Source organism: Lepidochelys kempii, chromosome 4, assembly GCF_965140265.1.
Source record: "Lepidochelys kempii isolate rLepKem1 chromosome 4, rLepKem1.hap2, whole genome shotgun sequence".
In the NCBI taxonomy this organism is placed as follows: domain Eukaryota; kingdom Metazoa; phylum Chordata; order Testudines; family Cheloniidae; genus Lepidochelys; species Lepidochelys kempii.
Window position 1 is genome coordinate 79,319,108 of NC_133259.1, and position 24,457 is coordinate 79,343,564.

The 24,457-nt window shown below is 45.0% G+C and overlaps 1 protein-coding gene across 10 annotated transcripts in view; it reads right to left on the bottom strand.

Moving 5' to 3' along the window:
• Positions 1–5,952: 5,952 nt before the first annotated feature.
• Positions 5,953–24,457, bottom strand: part of IRF2 (interferon regulatory factor 2) — a 65,208-nt gene continuing 46,703 nt past the window's right edge. For 7 of the 10 annotated variants that reach the window (XM_073341787.1, XM_073341779.1, XM_073341780.1 and 4 more), the window contains 5 exons: positions 20,253–20,367; positions 17,727–17,801; positions 15,103–15,267; positions 9,256–9,302; positions 5,953–7,285 (listed from right to left, as the gene is read on the bottom strand). In XM_073341787.1, the coding sequence (XP_073197888.1) occupies positions 6,971–7,285; positions 9,256–9,302; positions 15,103–15,267; positions 17,727–17,801; positions 20,253–20,367 (717 nt within the window). In that variant the 3' untranslated portion in view covers positions 5,953–6,970. The remainder of the gene's footprint in view (positions 7,286–9,255; positions 9,303–15,102; positions 15,268–17,726; positions 17,802–20,252; positions 20,368–24,457) is intronic. The other 3 variants (XM_073341778.1, XM_073341786.1, XM_073341785.1) reach the window with 3 other exon arrangements.

Sequence of the window (24,457 nt, forward strand, 5' to 3'; positions counted from 1 at the left end):
CCCCCACTCCCCACCCCCTTACCATGCCGCTCAGAGCAGCACGTCTGGCAGTCGTGCCACCCAGCCGGAGTCAGCCACACCGCTGTCCGTCAGGAGCTCGCAGCCCCGCCACCCAGAGCGCGGGTGGCACGACAAGCTGAGGCTGGGGGGGAATGGGGACAGCAGGGGAGGGGCTGGGGGCTAGTCTCCCCAGCCGGGAGCTCAAGGGCTGGGCAGGACAGTCCCGTGGGCCATAGTTTGCCCACCGCTGGTATAGAAGCACAAAGGACATTTAAAAAAGGAAGATAAAGAGCCAACCGCCACTGATGTCACTGGAGTTCCACCACTTCCCACCAGGAGAGAATTTGGCCCACAATCAAATGTAGTTAGTGAGCTAAATACTGCACTAACTGCATTTAACTCGATAGCACTCAAACTACAGCTGAATTATTTAGTTTAACTGAGAACAGAATTGGCCCAAAGGGCCTAAGTATCATAAACTACTCATCAAAAAACAACAGATTCAACCTGAAAGAAAGTGCCTTGGAAGCGACTGATTTATTTAAAGCTGCAGCATATCAGAATGACTGGGATGATGCTCAGTTACATCTTGTCAGGCTGGGTGAAACGCAAATGTTGCACTACTGTGAGCAGCTTAATCTATATACAACAAGCAAGTTCTTGGACAAAATGCTTTCCGTGCTTGAACTAGCTGCTGGCCCCTGCCCTTTCCTTCCTCCCAATAGCTGTTTTAAGCATTGTTGACTAAAAAAAAATCTTGCACGTTAATATTATTACAGAGAAGGCAATCCCCTTTACACATTTGCTGAAATGGCCATTGTTGTTTTTTCTCCTGCAACCACAGCAAGCAATACAAAAAATACTCAGACTACAAGCCCCCCCATAGTAGTGCTCCAGGGAAACTCCAGCCGGAACACGGAACTGCTTCAGGGGGGCAGCATTTTATCATGCAGCCTAATAATCCAAAAGACACGACGACAATAATTAAGATGTAGCAGCTGGAAAGCAATAATTATTTATTACCTGCGTTATGGACTAGACTATGAAAATTCTTATCAGGCACTTTATTGATGAATGAAACGTTTTTTTTAAAAAAGCACCTCAGTGACTTTGGCACAGAGCCGCAATTGTATTTTGGTATGTAACGCTCGCTGAAGTCAATCGCCTACATACCTTTGAGGAGCTGGGCTTAAGACTCATTTTCGAAAGTGGAGTGCAACGTCCCACTGCCCATCAGTGAGGCCGAGGCCAGAGCCACGCTGTAAAAAGCCTTCTGCCAGACAGCTGGGGTGCGATCTCTGATGACTCTAGCTGTGCTAACAGATGCTTCTTGTTTAGAGGCAGCTATACAGTACACCCGCCATGCACATTTACCAGTACAGTTTGTTTCACTTGCGGGGTAGGGTAGGGGTAGTTTTACTAAACTGCTACAAAGCACAACTTTGCCAGTATAAACAGCATCCGCATGATGCATGCCTTGCTCACTTGCTGGGACTCCCACACGGGTGAAACACTCCTACTGCAGCCATTACCTTGGACTCCTAAGTGGAGTGAAAAAGGGACGTAGGTGCCTAAGTAATTTACAAAAAGAAAAGGAGGACTTGTGGCACCTTAGAGCCTAACAAATTTATTTGAGCATAAGCTTTCGTGGGCTACAGCTCACTTCATCGGCTGCAACAATTTACGTGATTTGAAGATTTTCCGAGACTTTTAGGAATGCAATACCTGAACCTTGCACATTTCTGAAGAGCCCCCAAAATGTAGCCCAGTTACTGTAGTAAGAGGTAGTGAATTATAGACTTTACATGAGCAAGGACATTGCACATGCTGCAAAACAGTAAGAGCCTGATATTGCCAGGGGCACCTCGTGGGACTGCCATTGCTTTTAATGGGCCGTGAGTGTGTTCAGCATCAAGTGCTAAAGGAGGAAGTGTGGGCTACTGCAGAGGTTCCTAACCGATGGGCTGTGAGGCAGTCCTGGGTGGTCTGTCATGGGTGGAGTTGGGGTTAGGCACGGTGTTGCCCCCCTCCCAATCCTCTAAAGTGTAGTGGTGGCCAGGGCTGGGGGAGCCCAGTGCCCACGGTAGGTGGTAGAGGACAAAGCAGCGCTGCTGAGTGGTGCGCAGCAAGTGAGGAGACATGGCTAGCCCCAACACACAGCAGCTGGAGGGTTCGTGGCCATAAGCGGAGCCACCAAGCCCCTCGCAGCCAGGCCTCCTGCCTCGCTGTGGGACCCCAGAACTTGGCTGGGAGGGATGACAAGGCCAGGCCCCACGTCCCCACCCTGCCTGGAGGCACTGACTCATGGGCTGGTGCTGCATCCTGGGCCTGTGCTAGCTATCCTGCAACCAGGACAGGGGGCGACATTGCCCACCACCTTGAGAGTGAGGCCCAAAGTCTTCCTCCAGCACCCCCCCAAATACCGCCGCCCAATAGACACACACACACCCTCCAACACGCCACCTAACTGTAACCCCTTGTCTAGCTGCCCCCTTTCCCTCCAGTAGCGTCCTCTATTTGGGAACTTGAAGTATGGTAACTCTCCAGCTGGTCCTGCACTGAGCTGCCACATCGCTGGAGCATGGGGTTTGGGGCTTGCCCCTCTCTGGTGCTCCAGCTCTGCAGCTGGGGAGCAGGGTTCGGGTGGAGGGGGGGCACTCCATGCAGCTCCCAGAAGCCGCAAGATGGCCCTGCTCCAGCTCCTACACACTGCAATGGCCCCTACAGCACTCCAATGGGAGCTGCAGGGGCGGTGGCTGCGGACGAGGCAGCATGCAGAGCTGCCTGGCCATGCTTGTGCATAGGAGCTGGAGAAGGGACATGCTGCTGCTTCCGGGAGCAGTTTAAGCACTGCCCAGAGCCTGCACCCCTGAGCCACTCCTCACGCCCCCAAACCCCTGCCCCAGCTCTGCCCTCCGAATCCCTCTGTCCCAGCCCAGAGAACCCTCCTACACCCCAAACCTCTCACCCCCAGAGCCCTCACTCCCCACCCCACCCCCCGCACTCCACTCTTCCGCCCCAACCCGGAGCCCCTTCCCACACCCTGAACTCATTTCTGGCCCCACCCCAGAGCCCTCACCCCAACCCCAATTTTGTGAGCATTCATGGCCCGCCATACAATTTCTATTCCCAGATGTGGCCCTTGGGCCAAAAAGTTTGCCCACCCCTGGCCTAGGGACCAGGCCTCAGTGGTTTTGCTGTTTTTGCCTGTAGTATGGGCAGTGTGTGAAGCGGAGGCTAGCCCCCATCCCTTCTGCCCAAGGCACCGCCCCTCCTGCCATTGCCAGAGCCCTAAGCCAAAGCTGCTGGCCCCCTCACCCCAGCCCCAGGCCCCTCTGGCTGAGCATCCCCAGCCCCGCAGCACCAGGCGGCCCCAGCACCGGGCAGCCCAAGCACTGGCCCCAGCCACCCCGAGTCCCTGGCCATTGGCTGGCCCACCCTAGCCCCCGCCTGCTTCTGGGAAGAGGAGCAGCCTGGGCTGGGGCCACAGGGGAAAGAGTGGGAAGCAGGAAGGGGCCTCGAGGCAGCACATGAGCTGGGGGCAACACGTGGCTTTTCGGGGAGGCTTAGCTTCCCCTGGCCTGCAGTACCCACTGCTCATGGCCTGGAGTCTACAACCCTGTGATTGGGACCATCAAGGTAACAGTCAGGCCCAGCCAGAGTGCCTAGCTCTGCCCAGCACTGGTGGCCCTCGAGCCCTTCCCTCATTCTCGGGCAGGTGGGTGCCTGTGAGGCGTGCCAGGGTGGTGGGTGGTTGACTAGGGCAGGGCTACCAGGTGCAAGGCACTCAGTGAGGTGCTGAGATGGAAGATGTATGCAGGGGTTGGCTGTGACACCTACCTGGCCCCTTCACCTGCTCGCTGGCCCTGATCCCTCCTGAGGTGATGGGCTGTGCGTGCCCCCTGGGACCTCTCTCCCTGACAGAGGTGTGTTGATAGTGGGCCACGGAGCCTATTGTAGCTGCAGAGGTGGGCCTGAGGGAAAAAGTTTGGGACCCTCTGGGCTAGTGCTTAGTGCAAAGGCCTGGGACTCAGCAGCATCTGGAGTCTGACCTGAGTGACCCGTAGACACACCTGGGCATATTCAGCTCTGTGCAAATTGTTCCATCAGTCGCGTTATGCCAAGGCTGAATCTAGCACCCCTTATGATCACAGGTAAGTCACTTTAACAGCTCAAAACAAACCCTTTTGCCTTCTTTAACCTAGCTGTAAAACTAAGTGACAACCAGGTGGCACTGAGCTTAGCTGCCCTGGGTGAAGGCCTGAAGGTGCCATACAAAACCCAGTTTATTATGCCATCTGTGGGCAGTTAGCCTCCTCTTCCTCAGCTGGTTACTCTGTGCATTAGGTTTCCATACACATTCTGCTTATTAGGAAATGTTATTTAATTTGAGAAATGGTTTTGCTGACTAAAGTCAAGATGTTGCCATCGTTTTTTTCCTCCCCTAGAGCTCTGTGTTTGCAACCAGAGCAGCAGGGGAGTAGCATTACTCTAACAAGCAAGATCATAATGGTCCCTTCTGACCTTAAAGACTATGATTCTATCACATACCTACCTTTTAAAAACAAAATCTGGTTAACTGTCCCTTTTCCCACTTGCTAAAGAAACAGGGATTTGGTGAGAGGGGGAAACTTGCCTTTGATTCAGGGTGGGGTTTTTTTTGGTTATTCTTAATCTTTTGCAAAAATCAAAGAAACACAGTCTCAGCTGCTTCACTTCAATGGGAATTTCCCCTGAGAAGTGACTGACTAAGGCCCAGAACCACAAAGGCATTTGGGCATTGCCATGCTCTGGGCATGCCTACTGAATCAGGTTTCTGCAGGTGTCGTGGGCATTGCCAGGCTTGGCACCCCAATTTCAGGATTGTGCTGCAGCTTAGGGAGGAGACAGGCATCTGGATGCCTAGCGTAAGGCAGCAGCGCTCATGTCCACAGACAGAACCGTAGGTACCTAAGGAACTTTTACAGTGAAAATTTAGGCACCTACAGGGTGAGGTAGCAGCTGAACAGAGGTTTTTCTGGAGCACAGTGATGCCTAAACCTGGGATGTAGGGGACTAAACCCAGATGTAAGTGCCTAAGCAGCTTTGTGGCTCTGGGCCTTAGTAAAAATGGAGACCCACGTCCATTTTCCTAGATCCATGCATGGAGTAGCCTTTGGGATTTGGATCTCCCCCACTATTTACAGCACCATTGCCCTCTCTTCCTGGGACTCCAAAGAGCTCTTTTTCTGTGCTGCTGAGATCATGCAAGGGGAGGTCCCACAAAGCTATCTCAGAAAAGCCTTGAGCTGCATTATTTTTTCTATAACCCTCCTCATCTGAGTTTACGGAGGCAAAATAAGTTCTTGCCCAAGATCACTCATTAGAACATCAGCTGTGTTGTGCCATGGATTTGTAAGCTGCACTTCACACGGACAGTGGTGCTAAGGACTGAGGGTGTGACGTGGCATTGAGTTACTGATATAGCAGAATCCTACAGATCAGAACCCCCACTATCCAAACCTCCTTTTCGTAATGACCTGGATCAGAACCCAGCATGGTATTTACATGGCTGCCAATCCTGTGTTCAGTCCACTAATAATATATTATTATTACTCAGAGGACTTAAAAAATATCACTATCCCCATTTTATAGACAGGGAAACAGAGACAGAGAGACACAACAGGTCAGTAGCAGAGTTGGGAACAGAGCCCTGGTCTCCTGATTACCAGTCTGGTGCCCTGACCATTGGACCATATTGCCTTTAAGTCCCAGTTGCTCTTTCTATCTGTGCTGTGCTGCAGTTGTCCCACAGTACTTCCCATTTCATTCACAATGTACAGGATAGTTCTTGATTCTAAAGCAAAGGCTAATCCCAGTTTTCCATTATGAGATGTGACACCCTTCACCCTCATCTTTCATCCTAAAAGCCCAAGCAGTGTGGATAAGATTAAAAAATGACAAATAAGAGGATTATTAAAAATTAACTATATCATATTTATTATCAATCCACAGGATAATCTGATTGCTACATGAGCTCATAAAAGCTATTTCACCTTTACAAAATTAAAAAAATGTGCCACAAGGATGTAATAACTGCTGATAACCCACCAAGAACTGAATCTTAAAATTATAAATTTGCTGTAGAAAAGATTTTAAAAAAAAACAATTATATTCACTTTAGAATTTTACTTTGAATAAAATATTCCCCTGTATAAAAAATAAAAAAGCCTGCTCTGGTTAGAATTAGAGTATTTTTTTCTTCTTGAAATCTGGGAATTTGCATAATATCTCTGTAATATTTTTCTTCCTATTGTACCACGCGGCATTCAAGCATAGCAGATTAGAAACAAACACGAGAAAAGCAGTCTTAATGTGTGAAATCCATATAGGAAGGTTTACCTTCCTTTTCTTTCCCCTACTGCTCAAGGCTTGTTAGAAAGAATAGCCTTGGAAAAGAATAAAGATGGGAGGGGGCTTTGAATGTGCCATTCATTAGAGCAAGGTAATAAAAGGCCTTTTCGTAAGTGCTTTTTAATAAGGTGCAGAAGCAGACTGCAACGTTGCTAGTACTGCACTATGTACATATTCACAATAGATTTTTTTGTATTTAAAAAAAATTCCAGCTAGTTCACATTTTCTCTTCCATTCTGAGGCTTTCAGTTCCATCACAGCCTTGACTGCAAGAAGTGCAGCAACACCACTTCCCTTGTGGTTGTTGGTCCTCTTATGAAGTACTGGAACTTATATAAGTGGGCCAAAGTTCTGTTTTTCCTATGCAGTAACCTTGGAAATCCATCTGGTTTCAGGTATACATACTGAGGGCTGGAGTCCTGAGTTAAAAAGCTCCAGTACTGGAGTCGGACACAGCAATGTTCTATATGGTCAAGGCTTTCCCTTAGATTTGTCTAATGTGCGTCAGAGTTGCACCTCTTCTAGAGAGACATAAAATACAAAAACAAACCAAAACTAAAGAGACACAGTCAAAGGCTTAGCAGCTCTTGACTCTCGACTGGGTGATGTCTGATGTTTTCTTGATGACACTAGCCCGTGTCTCATGGTCTGGCCTGCTGCTGCTGGCAGAAGCTGAAGACACCACTTGTGGGAGAGGGATAGCTGGGAAGGGGGGCCAGGAGCTGTTGTAAGGCAGTGGGGAGCTTTCTTCTTTGATGGTGACCTGGAGGTCAGGCTTGTTGGAAGTCACAAAAGTAGCCATACTGGGAAGAATATGAGACGTGTTCCTCATACCCAGGTTGCTCAGATACTGTTTGCCTTCAATGTTTTTCTTTTGCCAATGAAGCCGACCCTGAAAAGAAAAAAAAACTGTCAGTGAATGTGATTTTGTAAACTACTCCTGCTAATATAACTGATACAGAGGCTGCTCTCTTCTCTCTTTCAGTCATGCCCTAAATTTCATTACGGTGTTGTAGCCAAATAAAGGACCATGTAGTAAGGAATGGCTACTAAAACCTGTGCTTCTAGCCTTTTATGTGTGACTTTGTGATTTCTTCTCCCTCCAATCCCACTCTCTGAAGTCTAGGTGTTCCTCTGCATAATTTACCCTGCTGATGGAAAACAAAGGCCATACTCTCAGTTATTCTGGAAAAATGGGCAGTGGGGCAAGGAACTCTGAGCTTCAAAGTTCAAAATTTCCCCCCATTGGTCTGTCAGGGGATTCCCTCCTCCTTGGAATGGGCAAGGGTTTCAGTCCCTGAATTCAGGGGAAGTTTGGTCACCCACAGAAGTCAAGTGCCTAAACACAGATGACGTCTTTCCTTAGCCAGCACAGAACAGAATCCAGTGGCTGTTAACTCTGCTAGCATTATTCTTTCATGGGCTATCCACTCGGATATCTACGCGGCCTGTAGGCGATCATGCCACAGAGATCTGCTCCATCCCCTAATGAATGCGGAACATCAGTGCACACCCAGGAGGGGAATTCTGTGAGACTGGGGAGCAGGGTAATCTTACTATAGAACTAGTGCTAAGCCCTGCACTGAGAAGCAAGTAGAGACATTTTTCATCCCCAGCTTGTTCAGACTGTCCTAGGGGTGTCTGCTGAGTTTTGTTCTCCTCTTCCTGCAGCAGCAGGATGGAAAATATGGCCCACAGGACCAGCAATGTTTTAGGGTCACTTTCCTTATTCATGCCCTACTAAAGCCAACCCTCCTTCTGGCAGCAAGTAGCAGCTCAGCCGTACTCCAGCACACTACCCTGCAAGGTGCTATTTTTACATCCTTAGAGAATTTTCACTTCTTTTTATGGTATTAAATGTCATTAGCTGGGTAAGTGCTCCCCCAAGCTCCCCTCCCCCTTCAGGAGGATGAGAGATGAAGAGCTTATTTAACGTTCAAGTATGTACACTGAGAGCAGAGTTAATGTTGCTGCTCATTTTTGACTTCATAACGGAATTCTCCCACCGAAAGGATTCCAACTTTTTTTTTTTTTTTTTTAAACTGAGCAAGAAAAGGGTCTTGCAGGGAAGTCTTTCATGAATATGAAGCTGGAATCCTGAAGCCAAATTTCAGCCATGTCTCTAATATACATATGAATTTTTATGTCCAATTACATAATCTTCACATATAAAGCTGAGATTTACATGCACAAATAGATGTGCACGCATCTATTCAGCACATGCAAAATTAGAGCTGCAAATGAAAAATTGTTCCATGGGTTCTGTTAGGTCACAAGCAATAGCTCCACACAATATTTGGTGGTTATATATTATTTCCTTTGATTTCTTTTCATTCAAAGCATGAGGACAAACTCGTCAGGAAAGCTCAACATGCACCACATTTGCAAAAGTCTCCATCATCAAGATCACCATTTCCTGCTATTGTGTGAGCCCAGACAACATACAAGAAAATCCAAACAAGGCTGCTTGCAACCATGATAAAATACTAAGCTACCCAGAAAGCACTGAGCCATAACACACACGCATGCACAAAGCCCCTCCTGTATAAAGAAATTTGTTTCCACAGTTGACATCTCTCCAAAGCACATTTTTGATTTTCCTGTACAAATTAGTTTACTTCTAATTTTGAGAGATCATGAAGTTTGTGTGTGTGTGTGTGTGTGTGTTTTTAAAACACACATCAACTTCATTCTACAAGCATCTGAACATTCGTCTCCATACAGCCCTCCCTCCACTATTAAAATTAATACTGACTGTGTAGAAATGTATTTTGGTGGGGACAATGGGAAAGAACCTCCACAATATGTGTCACTTTAGTACCTGAAGAATTTCTCCTGAGCACTATAAAACCAAGTGCTTACCTCTGCATTTTCTTCATCACTGGGAATACTGTCCGTCGTTTCACTTTCTGTTGGACAAAATGGAAGTAAAAATGAAAGTTGGCATCATTCTACCTGAAGTATCAAAATCCATCTAAACAGACAATATCCACTGCTAAGAAATAGGTCACTATAACTTCTTCTAGAGCTAGCAAAGATTAAAAGAAACACACAAATAAATAAATAAATAAATAAATCAAACATGCATGGATTGACTCCAGACTTGTAACATGAGGCCTATATAAAACAGCTTGCTGAACCTGTGAGCACCTGAACAGAGTGAAATAAAAAAGGTTAACACGATAAACAAGCCTGTGCACTTAAAACAGGAAAATAGACTACACTAGATGTAGGAAATGTTAAAGAGAAGCAGATGCACAAGGGGCTTATCACTGCTTAACCTTATGGGCAAAAGAAGAGACTTTATTTTCCTTCACCACTGTGTTTGCTATCTTTTTATGGTGTAGCTAAAATGTTGCAAAATCCTTTCCTTTGCTTTATCACTGTTCACGACTGCACCCAAAGAGAGATAAAGATGCTTTCACTTGATAATTTCTATCTAAACTTTCAGCCTCAAGGTCTAGTCTTCTGTAACATATTTTGTTACTGCTACTATAGAATTTGTTCTCATTTACTCTTATTTCATCCTTCTCTTGCCCTTAATATCCCAACCCAAGCCCCTCCATCACTGAATCTCCACACACATCCCTTTTATGATCCCCACAACTGCTGTACCTTCCTTGCCCCCCACCTATAATCATCCTCTCGATCACTGCACCTCCACGTACACACACTCCTGCCATCAGCTCCCCAAGCACTGTACCTCTATTCACACGCATGCACACACACCCTCTCCTCACCCCCTAACCACTGCACCTCTACACACACACCCCTCTCCTCATCCCCCCACTGCACCTCCCCCTCCCCACACACACCTGCCATAATCCCACCAACCACTGCACCTTCACACACATATAGCCCTCCCATACTTCCCCTGAGCACTGTACTCACACATGCCTCTTATCATCCCCCCCCATACACACACAATGCCTCCACCTCCACACTTCTCATCACATCCGTGTTCCTGTCTCCTAACCCAAATGCACACACTGTAACTGAGTGGGGGTGAGTGGGCCATAGACACATACAGGGCTAAGCAAATAGATGGGATCATTGCATTCTGGAAAAGTCACTTTATTGCAGCATAACCTATCCACATGAGGGAGTTATATAAAAACAGCTGTAGCAGAATAGTTATTCTGATAAGGATTAGGACTTTGTACAACCTCACATGTGCTGACCTGGATAAACAGAGTTGCCGCAAGATGGTTTTTGCAATTAAACCAAACTACAAGCTAGGAAAGGGAAGGCAGGAGAACAATCTGTATAGAAGATGAGGGGCACAATTTGGGAATGACATGGATAGAAAGAATTCATATGGAGACATGAAACAGATACGCTGATGTACAGAAATGTGTGGTAATAAAGAATTTTGTCATGCAAACAAGAAGGAATCTGTCCTCAATGTTTATATATTATCAAAAGCCTGAGCAAGAGAAGGTTCCAGCACTGGCAAGGGGAGAAGATCACTGGGATGCACAAAATTCAAAAGGAAAGAGAGGCTGCAAGACTATTTGAATTACTGTCAGCAAGATGAGGTAAGCAAAGAATGAGGCTAGCAAATGAGGGCAATAGGTGGGGGTTTGCTTGAACAGCTTCAAAAAGGAGGTAGATGGGTTTTTGCAAGAAAACATTTTTGTGTACCTCAGACCACTGTTTTGTAGCAGTGATAAAATAATTGTTATCATGGTAAGTCACTGCATAATGAGGTGGCCTTTTCACGCATACAGTATGCACATAGGATGTATCAGGCACATCCCTTGTGCATTACTCTGCCACACCATGCTATTGCAAGGTCCAAAACAAACCTGGGACTCTTGAATGTTTGTACCATTTGGATTTGCACAGTGCAAAGTAGAGCCAGGAGAAGTGAGATTATCCTATGAATTTCAGGATTGGTGGCAGCCCTAACATAAAACGCACAGGGATTCCTATCCTGTGAATCATTTGTATGCTTAAAAAAAATCCTGGGCCAGATCCTTGTCTGCTGCCATGAAATGCACTCATGAAGTAGAAAGGTGGCATTAAGTCACCTTCATGTTTACCCAAGCCTGAACTAGCTGTGCACCAGGCTGATCCCCCGTCATGGAGTTAGAACATCCTGAAGACTCCCACAATTCCAGTACAACAGCTGAGAATCAGCAATGCAGAGGGACACCACAACTGTGCCTCATTTTCACGAACACTGGAGGATGTGCCTACTCTTGGGTGATCCTCCCATAGCCAGCATAGCTGACCATAGGGCTGCTTCATGACAGTGGAGTGGTGCAAAGCAGATGCTGCACATCCGAAGATCTAGTTCCACATATTTTCTATGTACTCATATTATTTATTCAGATTCTTTGGCAGAGGTTAAGAGAAGCATTTTTGTCATGTTCAGTTATACTGGGAAAGTTGTGCAAGAAGCATTTGACAGACAGACAAATGTTTCTAAGGCCCGATCTTCCATTAGTAATACATTTTATAACATCCTCCTCCCAAAGCCCTGCTGAAGCTCAGGCCATTACAGACTAACCACAGTGGCCATGATGATCATATATCAGCATGTGACAGAGCAATGCTGGAGGTGATTCCAAGAGAACATGATGCTATTCACCCTAACATTAAGATAAAAATATTTTCTATAAAAATGTGTCTGGAACTAATTTGCCTAATGGTTGAAAGATAAAGCCACAGAGAGAGTAATGACAGGTTTCAGAGTAACAGCCGTGTTAGTCTGTATTCACAAAAAGAAAAGGAGGACTTGTGGCACCTTAGAGACTAACCCATTTATTTGAGCATAAGCTTTCGTGAGCTACAGCTCACGATCTGATGAAGTGAGCTGTAGCTCACGAAAGCTTATGCTCAAATAAACTGGTTAGTCTCTAAGGTGCCACAAGTCCTCCTTTTCTTTTTTAGAGAGAGTAATAAGTCACACCCAGACCAGTGTAATATTAATGACCGTTTAAAATGATAAACATTTCTGTTTCTACCCGTGCCCTCCGAAGGCTTGTAAGCTAGTTGACAACTGTGCAAAAATGAAGGGCATGTTGTGTCTCAGACTGTTGCCACCTTTCAAGTATGTTTAGATCAGTAACTGTCCAGCTTTGCCATTCTGCAGACCTCTGCAACAGAGACAGCCTCCCCTCTGCAACTCCCAATTCCACACTTGCACAGTGACATTATCATCAGCTGAAGTGCCTAGAGGCTCCAGCCCCTTTGTGCTAGACACTGTGCAGACACATAGCAAAGAGACAGTCCCTACCCCAAAGAGTTTAGGCCCAGATCCTTAAAGTTATATCGGTGCCTAAATCCCATTGATTTCAATGGGAGTTAAGTACCCAAATACCTTTGAGGATGTGGGCCTCCATGTCAAAGTATCTATAGTGCTCAGCTCTGTGGCCCATCTCCCAATTCTCCACCATGTCTATCTGTTCTGAGGCTCCACAAACTATAACTTTAGAACCACTGAGCAAGAGCACTAGTGGAATGTTGGCAATGTATTTCCATCCACACCCAACGAGACTATGAAATACTCAGTCTAGATTTCCTTAGTCTAGTATTTGCTTCAGGCACCTTAGAAACTAAAGCTTTCAAATGTGCCTTCAGATTTAACAAACTACATTTTGTAATGATTACGATCACTACATTTCAATATTTTGGTTGATTAAAAATAAGTAATAATGAAATGTAGTTTAGACTATTCAGGGATACATTCTGCTAGCCCTTCTCATGTTAAAAAGCACCTTTTTCCAGGAATTGTTCCATTGAAGCCACTTGTGGAACAAGCTTCTATTCACACAAGTAAGGCTAGCAGTATCTGGCTCCTTGTTCCCTGTAATTATTACATGGGACAATCCATGGGACAATTAGTAAATGTGAATTACATGCAAACAGTAAATGGACAAAATATACTGTACATACAACTTTTCTTGCTTTACAGTATGATAAACGTTAAAGAAAACTGGAGTGAATAGTGGGAGATACAATATGTAAAAATAAGGCTGTGCAGGGAGAGAAGGGGAAGAGAAAACAGGCCATTATGCTTCCCGGGCCTCTTAAAATAGGATTCATCTGTAATCCAATGATAGTGACTAATCAAGAGAAATCGTGGGATGAAGAGCAAATGTGATAACTCTAAAAACAACATCAGTTCTATAAGGCAGGAATAGTAAACACTGTCAACTTAAATTTGGGCCAATGTTTACATGTTGTAAAAACAAGCTTTTATAAAATGTAGAAATGTTTCCATATGGAAAATATCCAATGAAAACAGTTGTTTTTAAACAAACATTCTCCATCAGCATCTAAAGCCCCAAAACTGCAGCACTAAGAATCTGAAAGCGATACTAAAATGTCAAAAAAGTGAAACTAACTTCATTGATTTTCAGTTCAAGCTGAGAAAAATACAGAAAGAAAAAAAACAGTATAAATAGTGGCAGAAACACTGGATTTTTAACTGTCTTTCACCTTTTATAATCAAAGGTGTTTTAGAGAAAGAAACTTGATTGCAGCATAAGGAGACAAGGTGAGTGAGGTAATCTCTTTTATTGGACCAACTTCTGTTGGTGAGAGAGACAAGCTTTCAATCTACATCATTTTAAGTTGACACTTTCTCTCTAATAAAAGATGTGCATCCTTAACTGATTTTGCACCTACAAAGGTTTACTTTCCATTAGTTACTTAATTGCCATTAGTTAAATTCCATTAGTTACTTATGTTTCCCTCCTAAGATAGATGTTGCTTTCTGGCTTCCCAGTGTGAAACTAGGGAAGATACTTGGAAGTATTCAGAGGTGAAAGTAAGCCAGTACGCCCCGGTACGGCGTACCTGTAAGAGCCGGTGCGCTGTACCGGGACCGGCTTTCCCAGAGGGCAATTTAAAGCCCTGGGGTAGTGGCGGTGGGGCTCCGGCGGGGATTTAAAGGGCCCCAGAGCTCCAGCCGCTGCTACTGCCCGGGGCCTTTAAATCCCCTCCTGAGCCCTGGGGTAGCGGTGGCGGGGCTCCGGAGTGGATTTAAAGGGCCGGGGCAGTAGCGGCGGCTGGAGCCCTGGGGCCCTTTAAATCCCCGACAGAGCCCGGCCACCGCTACCCCAGGGCTCGGGCAGCAGGGCTCAGGCGGGGATTTAAAGGGCTCGGGGCTCTGGCAGCCGCTACCACAGTGGAGCCCCAGGCCCTTTAAAGCTCTGCCAGAGCCCCAGGGTAGCAGTGGCAGCTGGGAGCCCCCAGGGCTCCTCAGTGATTTAAAGGGCCTGGGGCTCTGCTGTGGTAGCGGCAGCTGGAGCCCTGGGCCCTTTAAATCGCCCCCGAGCCCTGGGGTTCCCAGCCGCCTCTGCACCTGGTAGCTCGGGGGTGATTTAAAGGGCCCCAGGCTCCCAGCCGCCACTACCGCAGCTGGAGCCCTGGCCCTTTAAATCAAGATTTAAAGGGCCTGGGGATTTAAGGCCCTGCCTCTTTAGGTTAAGGCCACGCCCCCTGTTCAGGACTCCGACGTACCGGTAAGTCCTCTAACTTACTTTCACCCCTGGAAGTATTAGAACTCACGTCCAAAAAAATGATCAGTGAAGTACAAGGGTTTCAGAATCTCTGTCAACTACCCTAAGGTACAAAGAAAAGAAACCATCCACCACCTCCCCAATGGTGGTATCTGCCTAATTTTTTAGGCCTATGTAACATTCCAGCACTACCCGGTGAGCTCTTCTGAATCTTGTGAAAGTTCTTTTGACTTACCTGCATAGGAGGAGACTGGGGAGATCTGCAGAGGGTACAGCTGACTCATGCTGAGGGGCTGCTCATCACACTCTGTTGTCACCTCTACTACTTGGCAAACATCAGGAGGATTGGCAACTATCACCTGCTCCTCAGTACTGCCATCAAGGTGGGGGTGTCCTACAACTCCATATCAGAAGGAAGAGATAGGTTATTGCAAGACTCCCTGATTTGTCAGACACATTGAACTGTTGCATTAGTACAGAGGAGGGCAAACTATGGCCCACAGGCTGGATCTGGCCTGTGAGCCATTTTAAGCCAACCCGCGAGCTCCTGCTGGGGAGCAGGGTCTGGGGGTTTGCCCCGCTCCAGTGCTCCAGCCGAGAAGCAGGGTCGGGGGCCACTCCACACAGCTCCTGGAAGCTGCAGCATGGCCCCCACCCCACCCCAGCTCCTATGCGCGCCAATGGCTCCACTCCAATGGTCCTCTCCAGGGCTTCAATGGGAGCTGCAGGGGCGGTGGCTGCAGAGGGGCAGTGTGCAGAGCCACCAGGCCACGCCTCCACATAGGAGCCAAAGAAGGGACATGTCGCTGCTTCCGAGAGCCGCTTGAGGTAAGCGCTGCTCGGACCCTGCACCCCTGAGCCTCTCCTCACGCCCTGACCTCCGACCCAGCCCTGATCCCCCTTCTGCACCACAAACCCCTCATCTCCAGCCCCACCCCAGAGCCCGCACCCCCAGCCGGAGCCTGCACCCCTGCCCACACCCCAACCCCCTACCCCAGCCCTGATCCCTCTCCTGCCCTCCAAACCCCTTGATCCCAGCCCAGAGCAACCTCCTAGACCCCAAGCCCCTCATCCCCAGCCCCACCCCTAGCTGGAGTCTGCACCCCTTCCCACACATTACTCCCCCACCCCAGCCTGGAGCCTCCTCCTGCACCCTGAACTCCTCATTTCTGGCCCCACCCCAGAGCCCGCACCACCAACCAGAGCCCTCACCCCCTTCTGCACCCCAACCCCAATTTTGTGAGCATCCATGGCCCACCATACAATTTATATTCCCAGATGTGGCCCTTGGGCCAAACAGTTTACCCATCCCTGCATTAGTAGTTAAATTGTGGTCTTCTCACTACAGTTTCTGTGCTTGCCTCCATGCCTGACTGTTTCTAACAAGGCTTCTAAGGAAATTTTGGTTGATATTTTCAGTCTCTAACACCTTTAAAGCTGCCACCTTCCTTTCCAGTTGTCACCACTGGAAATGCTTAAGCAGATGAGTAAGTGTGGCCCACAGCCAGAGATAGCCCACAGTTCCACAATGCAACCTGTAGCTATGCTAATCTTTAATAGAGAATTCAGGATTTGCCAGAGTATGCAGGGCTCCATCTTTATCAGAACATTACTTGCTAGAATCAGTGATTACTGTAGGCTGCACTTCTGTATTAATGGTGATGGGTAGCTGCAATACTTCCCTCTTAATGTCAGACGCAGCGCCTGGCAAGTTGCCAGTGCTTTGCGGACTTTGGATGCCCTGATACACATCAGGTACTCTAAGGCACAGTGATTCAAAACTCATTTACAGACAATGGCCCAAATTAATCCCTGGGTAACTCTACTGACTTCACTGGTTTTAAACAGGGAATGAATCTGGCTGAGTTTCTCCTGGAGACAGGAATGAGGCAGGGACTTCTTGCCATCCCCTGCAATATCAGCTACTGTATGTAAAAAGCAATGTTGAGCTTGTTAGCCTCTAAGCACCAGGGTCTGTGACTGAAATGTATTTCATGATCTTTGCGCTGCAATTTGGTTAAATATTAACAAAGGAGTTTCCCACTTCGGCAGGTAAATGCTGCTCCACACCTTGGTTAGAAAAAGCTCCATTTTTTTTTCCTCTACAAAGTTGAGGCAGCCTGTAATATTCTGCAATTTCTTCATTCAAGGATCCCAAAACACTTTACAGACATTAGGTAAGCCACACAACACAGCTGTGAGACAACTAAATATTTTTACACCTGTTTTACAGATGAGTAAACTAAGGCACCCAGAGGTTAACTGACAGTGAAACAAAGGTAAAAGCCAGGAAGAAAACCCTGAACTTCCAGACATGTGTTCAACCCACAGACAAATACTTCCTCCTTGTACAACTTCTTTATCTCAACAATATCAACATAAAACAATTACACTAATAAAATGCACCCTCTGTCTAGTAAATGGAGGGGGCATTGTATTACAGAGAGTATATCTATGGTATGTGGTCTGTCCCCCGCTCCACTAGGAAAGGTTTTTTAAATGAACAGGGATTCCAGCACTGATGTGAAATACATTTGCTAAGCAGAAGTTGTGCACAAATATAAATCTAAAATAACCAGCAGGTGATAAAAAGCTCAGGGTTAGACCTAGTCTCGTGAGTGTTCCTCAGAATTCACAATCAAAGACAAAAGATAAAATTATGTTCTACTTTCATTTGAACACAGCGGGTCAAAACTCCTTACTCAGGCAAAAGTCTCATGATTTCAATGGGAGTTTTGTGGGAATATGTGCTGCGGGATTTGGTTCAGAGTGATTTGTGACTAGTGATATACTGTTAGACTGAAGGATTATAAAATGATGGATTGCTTTGCCTATTTTAAGGAATAGGAATTGCCATACCGGATCTGATCAACAGTTCATGTAGTCTGGTCTTTTGTCTCTGACAGTGGCCAATATTGGATGCTTCAGAACAAGCTAAAAAGTAACCAAAACACATGTAGAAAATTACACTATGTTGTAACAGGAGGGTTGCAGGGGAGACATTTCTTCTAGCCCCAAACTGGTGCGAAGATTGTACACTGATGTATGACAGATTTACTAATTCTTCTCAGAGATGACATAACTGCAGATGCTATTCTTATTAACAAAAGTGTTAAACAAGCATTTTTTCCCATTTAAATTAATTGCATATAATTTTGTTCTGTAAAATGACAAGTAGCTAATCTGGAAACCTCCCCAAACCAGTATTTTATGAAGCAATCCCAGCAAACATAACTTTAAACAGACATTGACTAGGCTCTTTAAAAGGAGCCTGATTTAGAATTCCTACCATTTTGCTCTAGATACTTACTTCCACTGTAAACAACATTCCTCCTGGTACTGCAGCAAGCTCTCAATAAGAGCAGAGAGGATGGAAAAAACATCCCGTGTTCATTATCAGTGTGAAACTGCGGTGTTGTGCAATGCTGTCTTATTAAGAACACTGCCTTCATGGCCTTATCTTTCTCTTCAGTATCTGGAGAATTCTTACCCAACCCCGAGAGATAACTTCAGTGCACATCAGCAAAAATACTGGTAGCTTGGACAAAATGCCATGGGCTTGGCCTCAGCTGCACCAGCTCCCTCCTTCCCTTCCTCTCCCCAGCACACACACGATGAATCTATTCTGCATTTTCTTTTTTGCTGTTTGTGTTGAAAAGATCCTTGGAGTAGTAAATAAGGATTTTTCCCTGTTTAGTTCGGATAGACAGCACACAGCCTAGATAATTAAACTAGAAAGCACGCTCACACAAAAGGATGCTCTCAATTACAGACCAAATCCCAAATGCTTTATTTGTGAAATAAAGATTACTCACATGAGTGAAGGGAGCAGGATTTGGCCCTAGGTATTCCTGCTATGAATGATGTATATCTAGGAACAATGGCAAAAATAAAGCCCTACAACATTTGGATTCGCTTCTGTTTGCCTGAGTAACTTTCCTTATTTTTATTATGGCACATAGACCACACTGATAAATATTAGTGTCATCTACTGGTCTTTTCCTATGAACTACTGAGAACCTCTTATCAATGCAGAGTGCATTTAACTTCCAGTGAAGTTAAATGGAAGTTGAAAGCACTCAGTACCTCACAGAATTGAGCTCTATAAGCCTAGTCCAAATCCATAGTCCATTGAAGTCAGTCTTTCTTTTGACTTAATTGGGATCAGGCTCAATATGCCCCCAAAAGGGTTTAAATTGTCCATTGTTTGACTTATAGTTTGCTAAATAAAGCAAAAATGTATAAAGTTTCTTCCCACTGGCTCCACATCAACCTTTGGGTATTTTAGATTTCAATTTGCACCTGGGTCTGACCTACTTGGGAAATATGTTTGAAATATGTTTCACTACAGTGCTGGAATTCCTCCAAGGCTAATTTTAAGACCCTCTGTAATAGAAGGAGCAGAAACCTAAACATGCTCACAGAAACACAGTGCAATTAAATATACTGCTCCCTGGAGAGCAAAAGCACCCATAAATTTTCCATCCAGAAAAGTCTCTCAGTGAAAAAGCTTGCAACTTAGCCTGCAAAATAAACGTGACATAAAACAAGTCATTGCAACTAAAACCTATCATCTTTGCAAAGAGAAAGTTAACATATTTGCAAACACTTCACCTTGTACAGAAAAAAAGACATTCCAGGCCAAGTGGTGATTGAATTTCATTTCACTGAAACAATAACTACAGCCAAAGAACTGTCAAAACATAACCTAACTTACATTGCTAAGAACTAGTTATTCACATTTTACTCTGTCAGCTAACTCCTAACGCACCAGTTTTCACTCATCTTCGCTGTTAACACTGTGATGTTAACAGAACATTCTGTTACTGAGGTGCTGGTTAAAATTATCTGGGTCACATCACATTTAACCCTTTAATATATATTTTTAAATTACCACCAAAATGGCAACCTATCAAAAGCCCTTCAAGCCATCTTGGAATCATGAGAACTCTTTCAACTTCTACACCCCAATTTTACTACCCAGCATGCACTGGATAAAATATCAACCTGCCTGTGCTTCTCTCTGGAGCTGATTAATGTCAGGAAGGGCCACCAAAGTGATGAGAAGTATTTTTTTTTCCCCCCCTCAGAAGATGAGCTTGTTGCTCCCAACCCCTTCTACCCTTGGAGCAAGGGATTGAGCTAGAGACCTGAACTCACATCCTGGGTTTGTGGCAAACCTTTAGACCTCAAACCTGATCTTGTGAACTATGTTTTATAAAACTTTGGCATACTCCAAAATATAAAATACTGTTGCTAGGGTCAGCTTCATCCAGCCATATGTGCTATTCTGACACCATCTAAGTCATGAACTGGAGTTTAAAGTCTAAAGACACATGCGTACTGGTTTATCACATGTGAGAAGTACACACTGGAAGCACTTACCTACAATGTTCACAGTACTGTCAACTTCACTTTTTATAGTGGAGGGTAGGAAGCAGTCAGAAGAGACCTCAGTTATTCCATTAGTCACTGCGAAAGATGACTCAACGGGTTCTTGCTAGAATGAAAACAGTGGAGTTGTGTCAGATTTATTTTTGGTTTATTTTAGGAATCTTGACTTTATTTTCTATTCATCTCTTTGTGCCAAGATCACAACATATCAAATCAGTTTCTGCCTGTCACATACCCACTGCCCCCCAGGTAGAAGCAGGATGAAGATCAATACTTAAGTTCTCCAAAAGGAGGCCAGAGATAACTACATTTCCATGCCTTCTCCATTTAAACTGAAGTTAAAAGTCACTCTTCACATTGACAGCGAGCCTCCAAAGAACAATCAATTAATATACTATTTGTTATAAAAGATTAACATTAGGGGTAATGAAGTTGACACACTGCCTTAAAACAGCGTTTTATTAAATATTTATCCTCACTGCTTTCCAAACATACTGCAGCACTGAATTCTTTCTGAAATAACGCCTGAAGTGTCTGTTCAGTAATTACTAAATTCTATCCTTAATTTTTCTTGATCACAAGAGTCCAAAACAAAACAAAGCATTTATACTAAATCAAACCTTCTAGATCTTGTCACAGCTGTTGCCATAGGGCAATTCTGTTGGGAAAACAACCACCCCTGTTCTATACACAATATACCTCTATGCATTAGCTGTATGTCAGCTGGGGAATCTATACAACTCTCCTTTGAATATACTGTAGAAGTTATTACAAAAACTTGGGAGTTCTTTAACAGGCCATCATTTTTTTAAAACAAGGGATTAACTGAAAGATCAGCCCTCCTCCCTGCTGGATACCTGACAAGGCCTACAAATCATACAGGATATAATCTGATTTTGGACTGACAATGCCAGGATTAACAGGAAGGGCCTGATTCAATTTTGCCCTGAAACTTGTGTGATCATTTACATCTGAGCAAACTGAGTGCAAAGTAGGTGTAAAAATATACCATTCCAATTTGGTAGCATTTTATACTCACTTTGCATTGGGCTTCAAGTTTTCAGTTCCCAGCCATTCACTCTGGAAATCCAATAAATGTTATGATCATGGTGGCAGAGAGACTGTAGGGACAGTGTGATGTCCCTTTTCTCGTGAGCTTGCTCTAACTGGATAGTTTTTGGCAGGCATAGCTGCAGTGCTACCAACCAAGTAGTTACCATTTTTGGTCCTGATTCTTGTTTACACCTCTCTTTACAACGGGGCCTTAAAGTGAGTGAAAATCTAATTTAGTCCCATCTGAAGGACCCTTTACATTGCCAGAGCTGTGTAAAATGCCCTTAGCGTAAATGAGAAACAGGCCCTTTATATGTGATGTCAGTTGTGTCAGGCCCATAAATCAAAGCATCAGTGTCTTCAGTCCACAACTGGAAAGAATGAATTCTGATAACTTTCACTGGTCCATCATAAAGGATCCATGGACAGCAAAGAAAGACTACAAAAAATTCTAGGTTACTTGGGCCATGACTCTCTTCTGACATGCACTGGTTTAATACCAGAACAATTCCACTGAATTCAGTGAAGTTACTCCTGATTTAAATGAGTGTAAGAGAATCAGGCCTTTGGTCTATGCACACGCACACACACACAAACTTAGGAACTCTGGAGAAGATGAAGCATACGGGGCTGTTACCTGGGGATCAGTGGATTCTGTGGATGTGTCATTATGAGACAAATATTTTTACTTATATCCTGTATATAACATGTACTACTTGTACTCAGACCATCTCAAAGCCTGGCTACCTTGTTGTAAGCTGTTATAAATCTCTCTAAATGGATAACTTACTATGTGTGCATGTGAGAACACGCACCGGTGGGTTATAATCTATTGGTCTTGGGAATGTTTCCAGTGGGCTGTTTCTCTGCTACAGTTCCCATACGCTATACCTGACAAGCTATGAAACAAGTTATAAAACCACCATTTATTCTTACTACAGCAGGGCTGCAGCTGCTCCTACAGAAATCAAAGGCAAAATTGTCATTGATTTCACTGAGGGCAGGATAGGGCCTACTATCTAAAAACCGAGTCAGATGGGCACAGGCAGGATGAATTTACATCCAGAGCTAAAGATCAAAATGGTCCCAAATTATCTGGGGACATGCACCAATTTTTTGTGATTTTTTTAAAAATCAGAATTGATTGTGGAAATCAAAGTGAAAAACAAATTTTCTCTTGTTAGCAGTGAATGCTGAATAAAGTACCATAAGCTGAAAAATGCTAAACAGGAAAAGTCTAAAAGATTGAGACAAATTCATCCCTACTGTCAATCAGGAAGTAAATGGTGCTATGATGGGGGTTAATTTGGCCCATTGTTTGTTCAAATATATAAAAGAGCTTTTTAAAATGGATGCGACAGATATGGCAATTTCCTGAAATATCCTTGAAAACCCTTATTGAATTAATTATCTTTGGAGTTCACTGTATTAAAGGAAAAGGTTATGTATTATTGTGGGCCTGGATGATCAATCTACTATATTGAACAATATGGCAGACAAGAATGATCTTTCAGGACAATACATGTGAAGTTGAATGCCTGGGAAATAGCTAGAGGGAGGTAAATGCAAATTCCTTCCCCCTACTTATACAAAAACCCAGCCTTCTGAAGCTACGCACTCAGGAAGGGATCATGGTCTACTGTTTTCAGAATCTGACTATCAAAGGCCACGCTATATATAAAAAAAACAGGCTAATTTTCCCAGTGTCCGTGTGCTTGTTCTGAGCTAAAGCAGTTATGAACTTGTATCCACAGAAAAAAATCCTTGGTGGGATCTGAAGGACTGACTCCTACCAAAGCTCTGCTGAAGAGAAAGGGGTGATTTCTGGTAAACTTATTAGCAAGTGTACAGGCTCTTTTATTGTTTTAATATGTTTTTTTCTGTAATGCTTCCACCTTAAGAATAAAGAAGCTTGCTTAGAAAGGACTGCATGGTAACTTAAAACTGTGGGCAATTACCTGGTCATAGCCTATGGAGACAGAGTAAAACAGACACTGGCCTGTTTAGGCAGTCTGGCTTTCTTGGGATATCACAGTGTAGGCAGGGAACTGTGCAGCCTAGAAAACCCTCAGACAGGAGGGAGAGACATACAGGTCTCCACCCAGGATAGGGGATAGCTGGCAGCCGGAAGCCTAGAATGGGTGCCCTTGGTGGACCATGGAGGGGAAATACAGGTGCACTGAACTGTGACAATTCTGCTCCCTCTCTCTGGGTCTCAAATTCTGCCTCCATTCAGCAAAAACTGATCCAAACCAAAATCTTCAGAACAAACTGTGCAAGTGGTTACTATAAAAGTGGTACTTTTCTACAATAGCAGACGCTTTTCTGCCTACCACATGTTTGTAAAAGTCAGGCAGTAGTTTTCCAAAGGGACCCTAACATTTCAGCCACAAAACAAACATTTGCATGTTTGTACTATGCCTAGCATAAAGGCAATATTGGTCCCCCCAATACTGACGGGACACCAGTGTACTATCAATATTAATACTAATAATCGGCAATAGAGAACACTGAAGTTACAGCCAGATTCTTGGCCCTAAGTTCACTTTGCACTGCACCAGCACCTCATTGGTACAAAAAGGATCTTAAAGCCATTTCAAGGAAGCAGCTAGAGATTTTCAGCAGGGGTTTGTCAGGGGCAGGGAGCACACTGTGTCCCAGCTGGTATTTAGTCAGTGGAGCAATCCCTATGGGAATGCGGCAGACAGTGTAACTTGAAGCAGACTGAATTAGGTTCCTCTAAGTTACACGAGGGGCTGTTTCAGCCTTTGGCACTGTAGAACTATGGAGACAGAAAGGTGTCATAGCTGGGGATCTAGGGCTGGATGCTCAAAAGGAATTAGGCATCTATGTCCCAGTTTTGGCTCCACTGTGATGCCTAACTCCTGACTAACCCCTGTAGATACCTAAACACACTCAAAGCCTACATTTTCAGGGTAAAAACTCCCTCAGCAACAATGTCTCTGCCTTTGGGCATTCACACTGTTGGCTCACCCTAGCTGTCCGGATGCCTACCTCCCACCTGAGCCCCAGAGCGACTGTCAAACCAGGGGATACAGAGGCGTTGGGATGCTTAAATTGCACGTGGGAGCTGATTGGGACGCATACTCAGAGGCTGCCTACCAGACCAGGTCCCAGTCAAA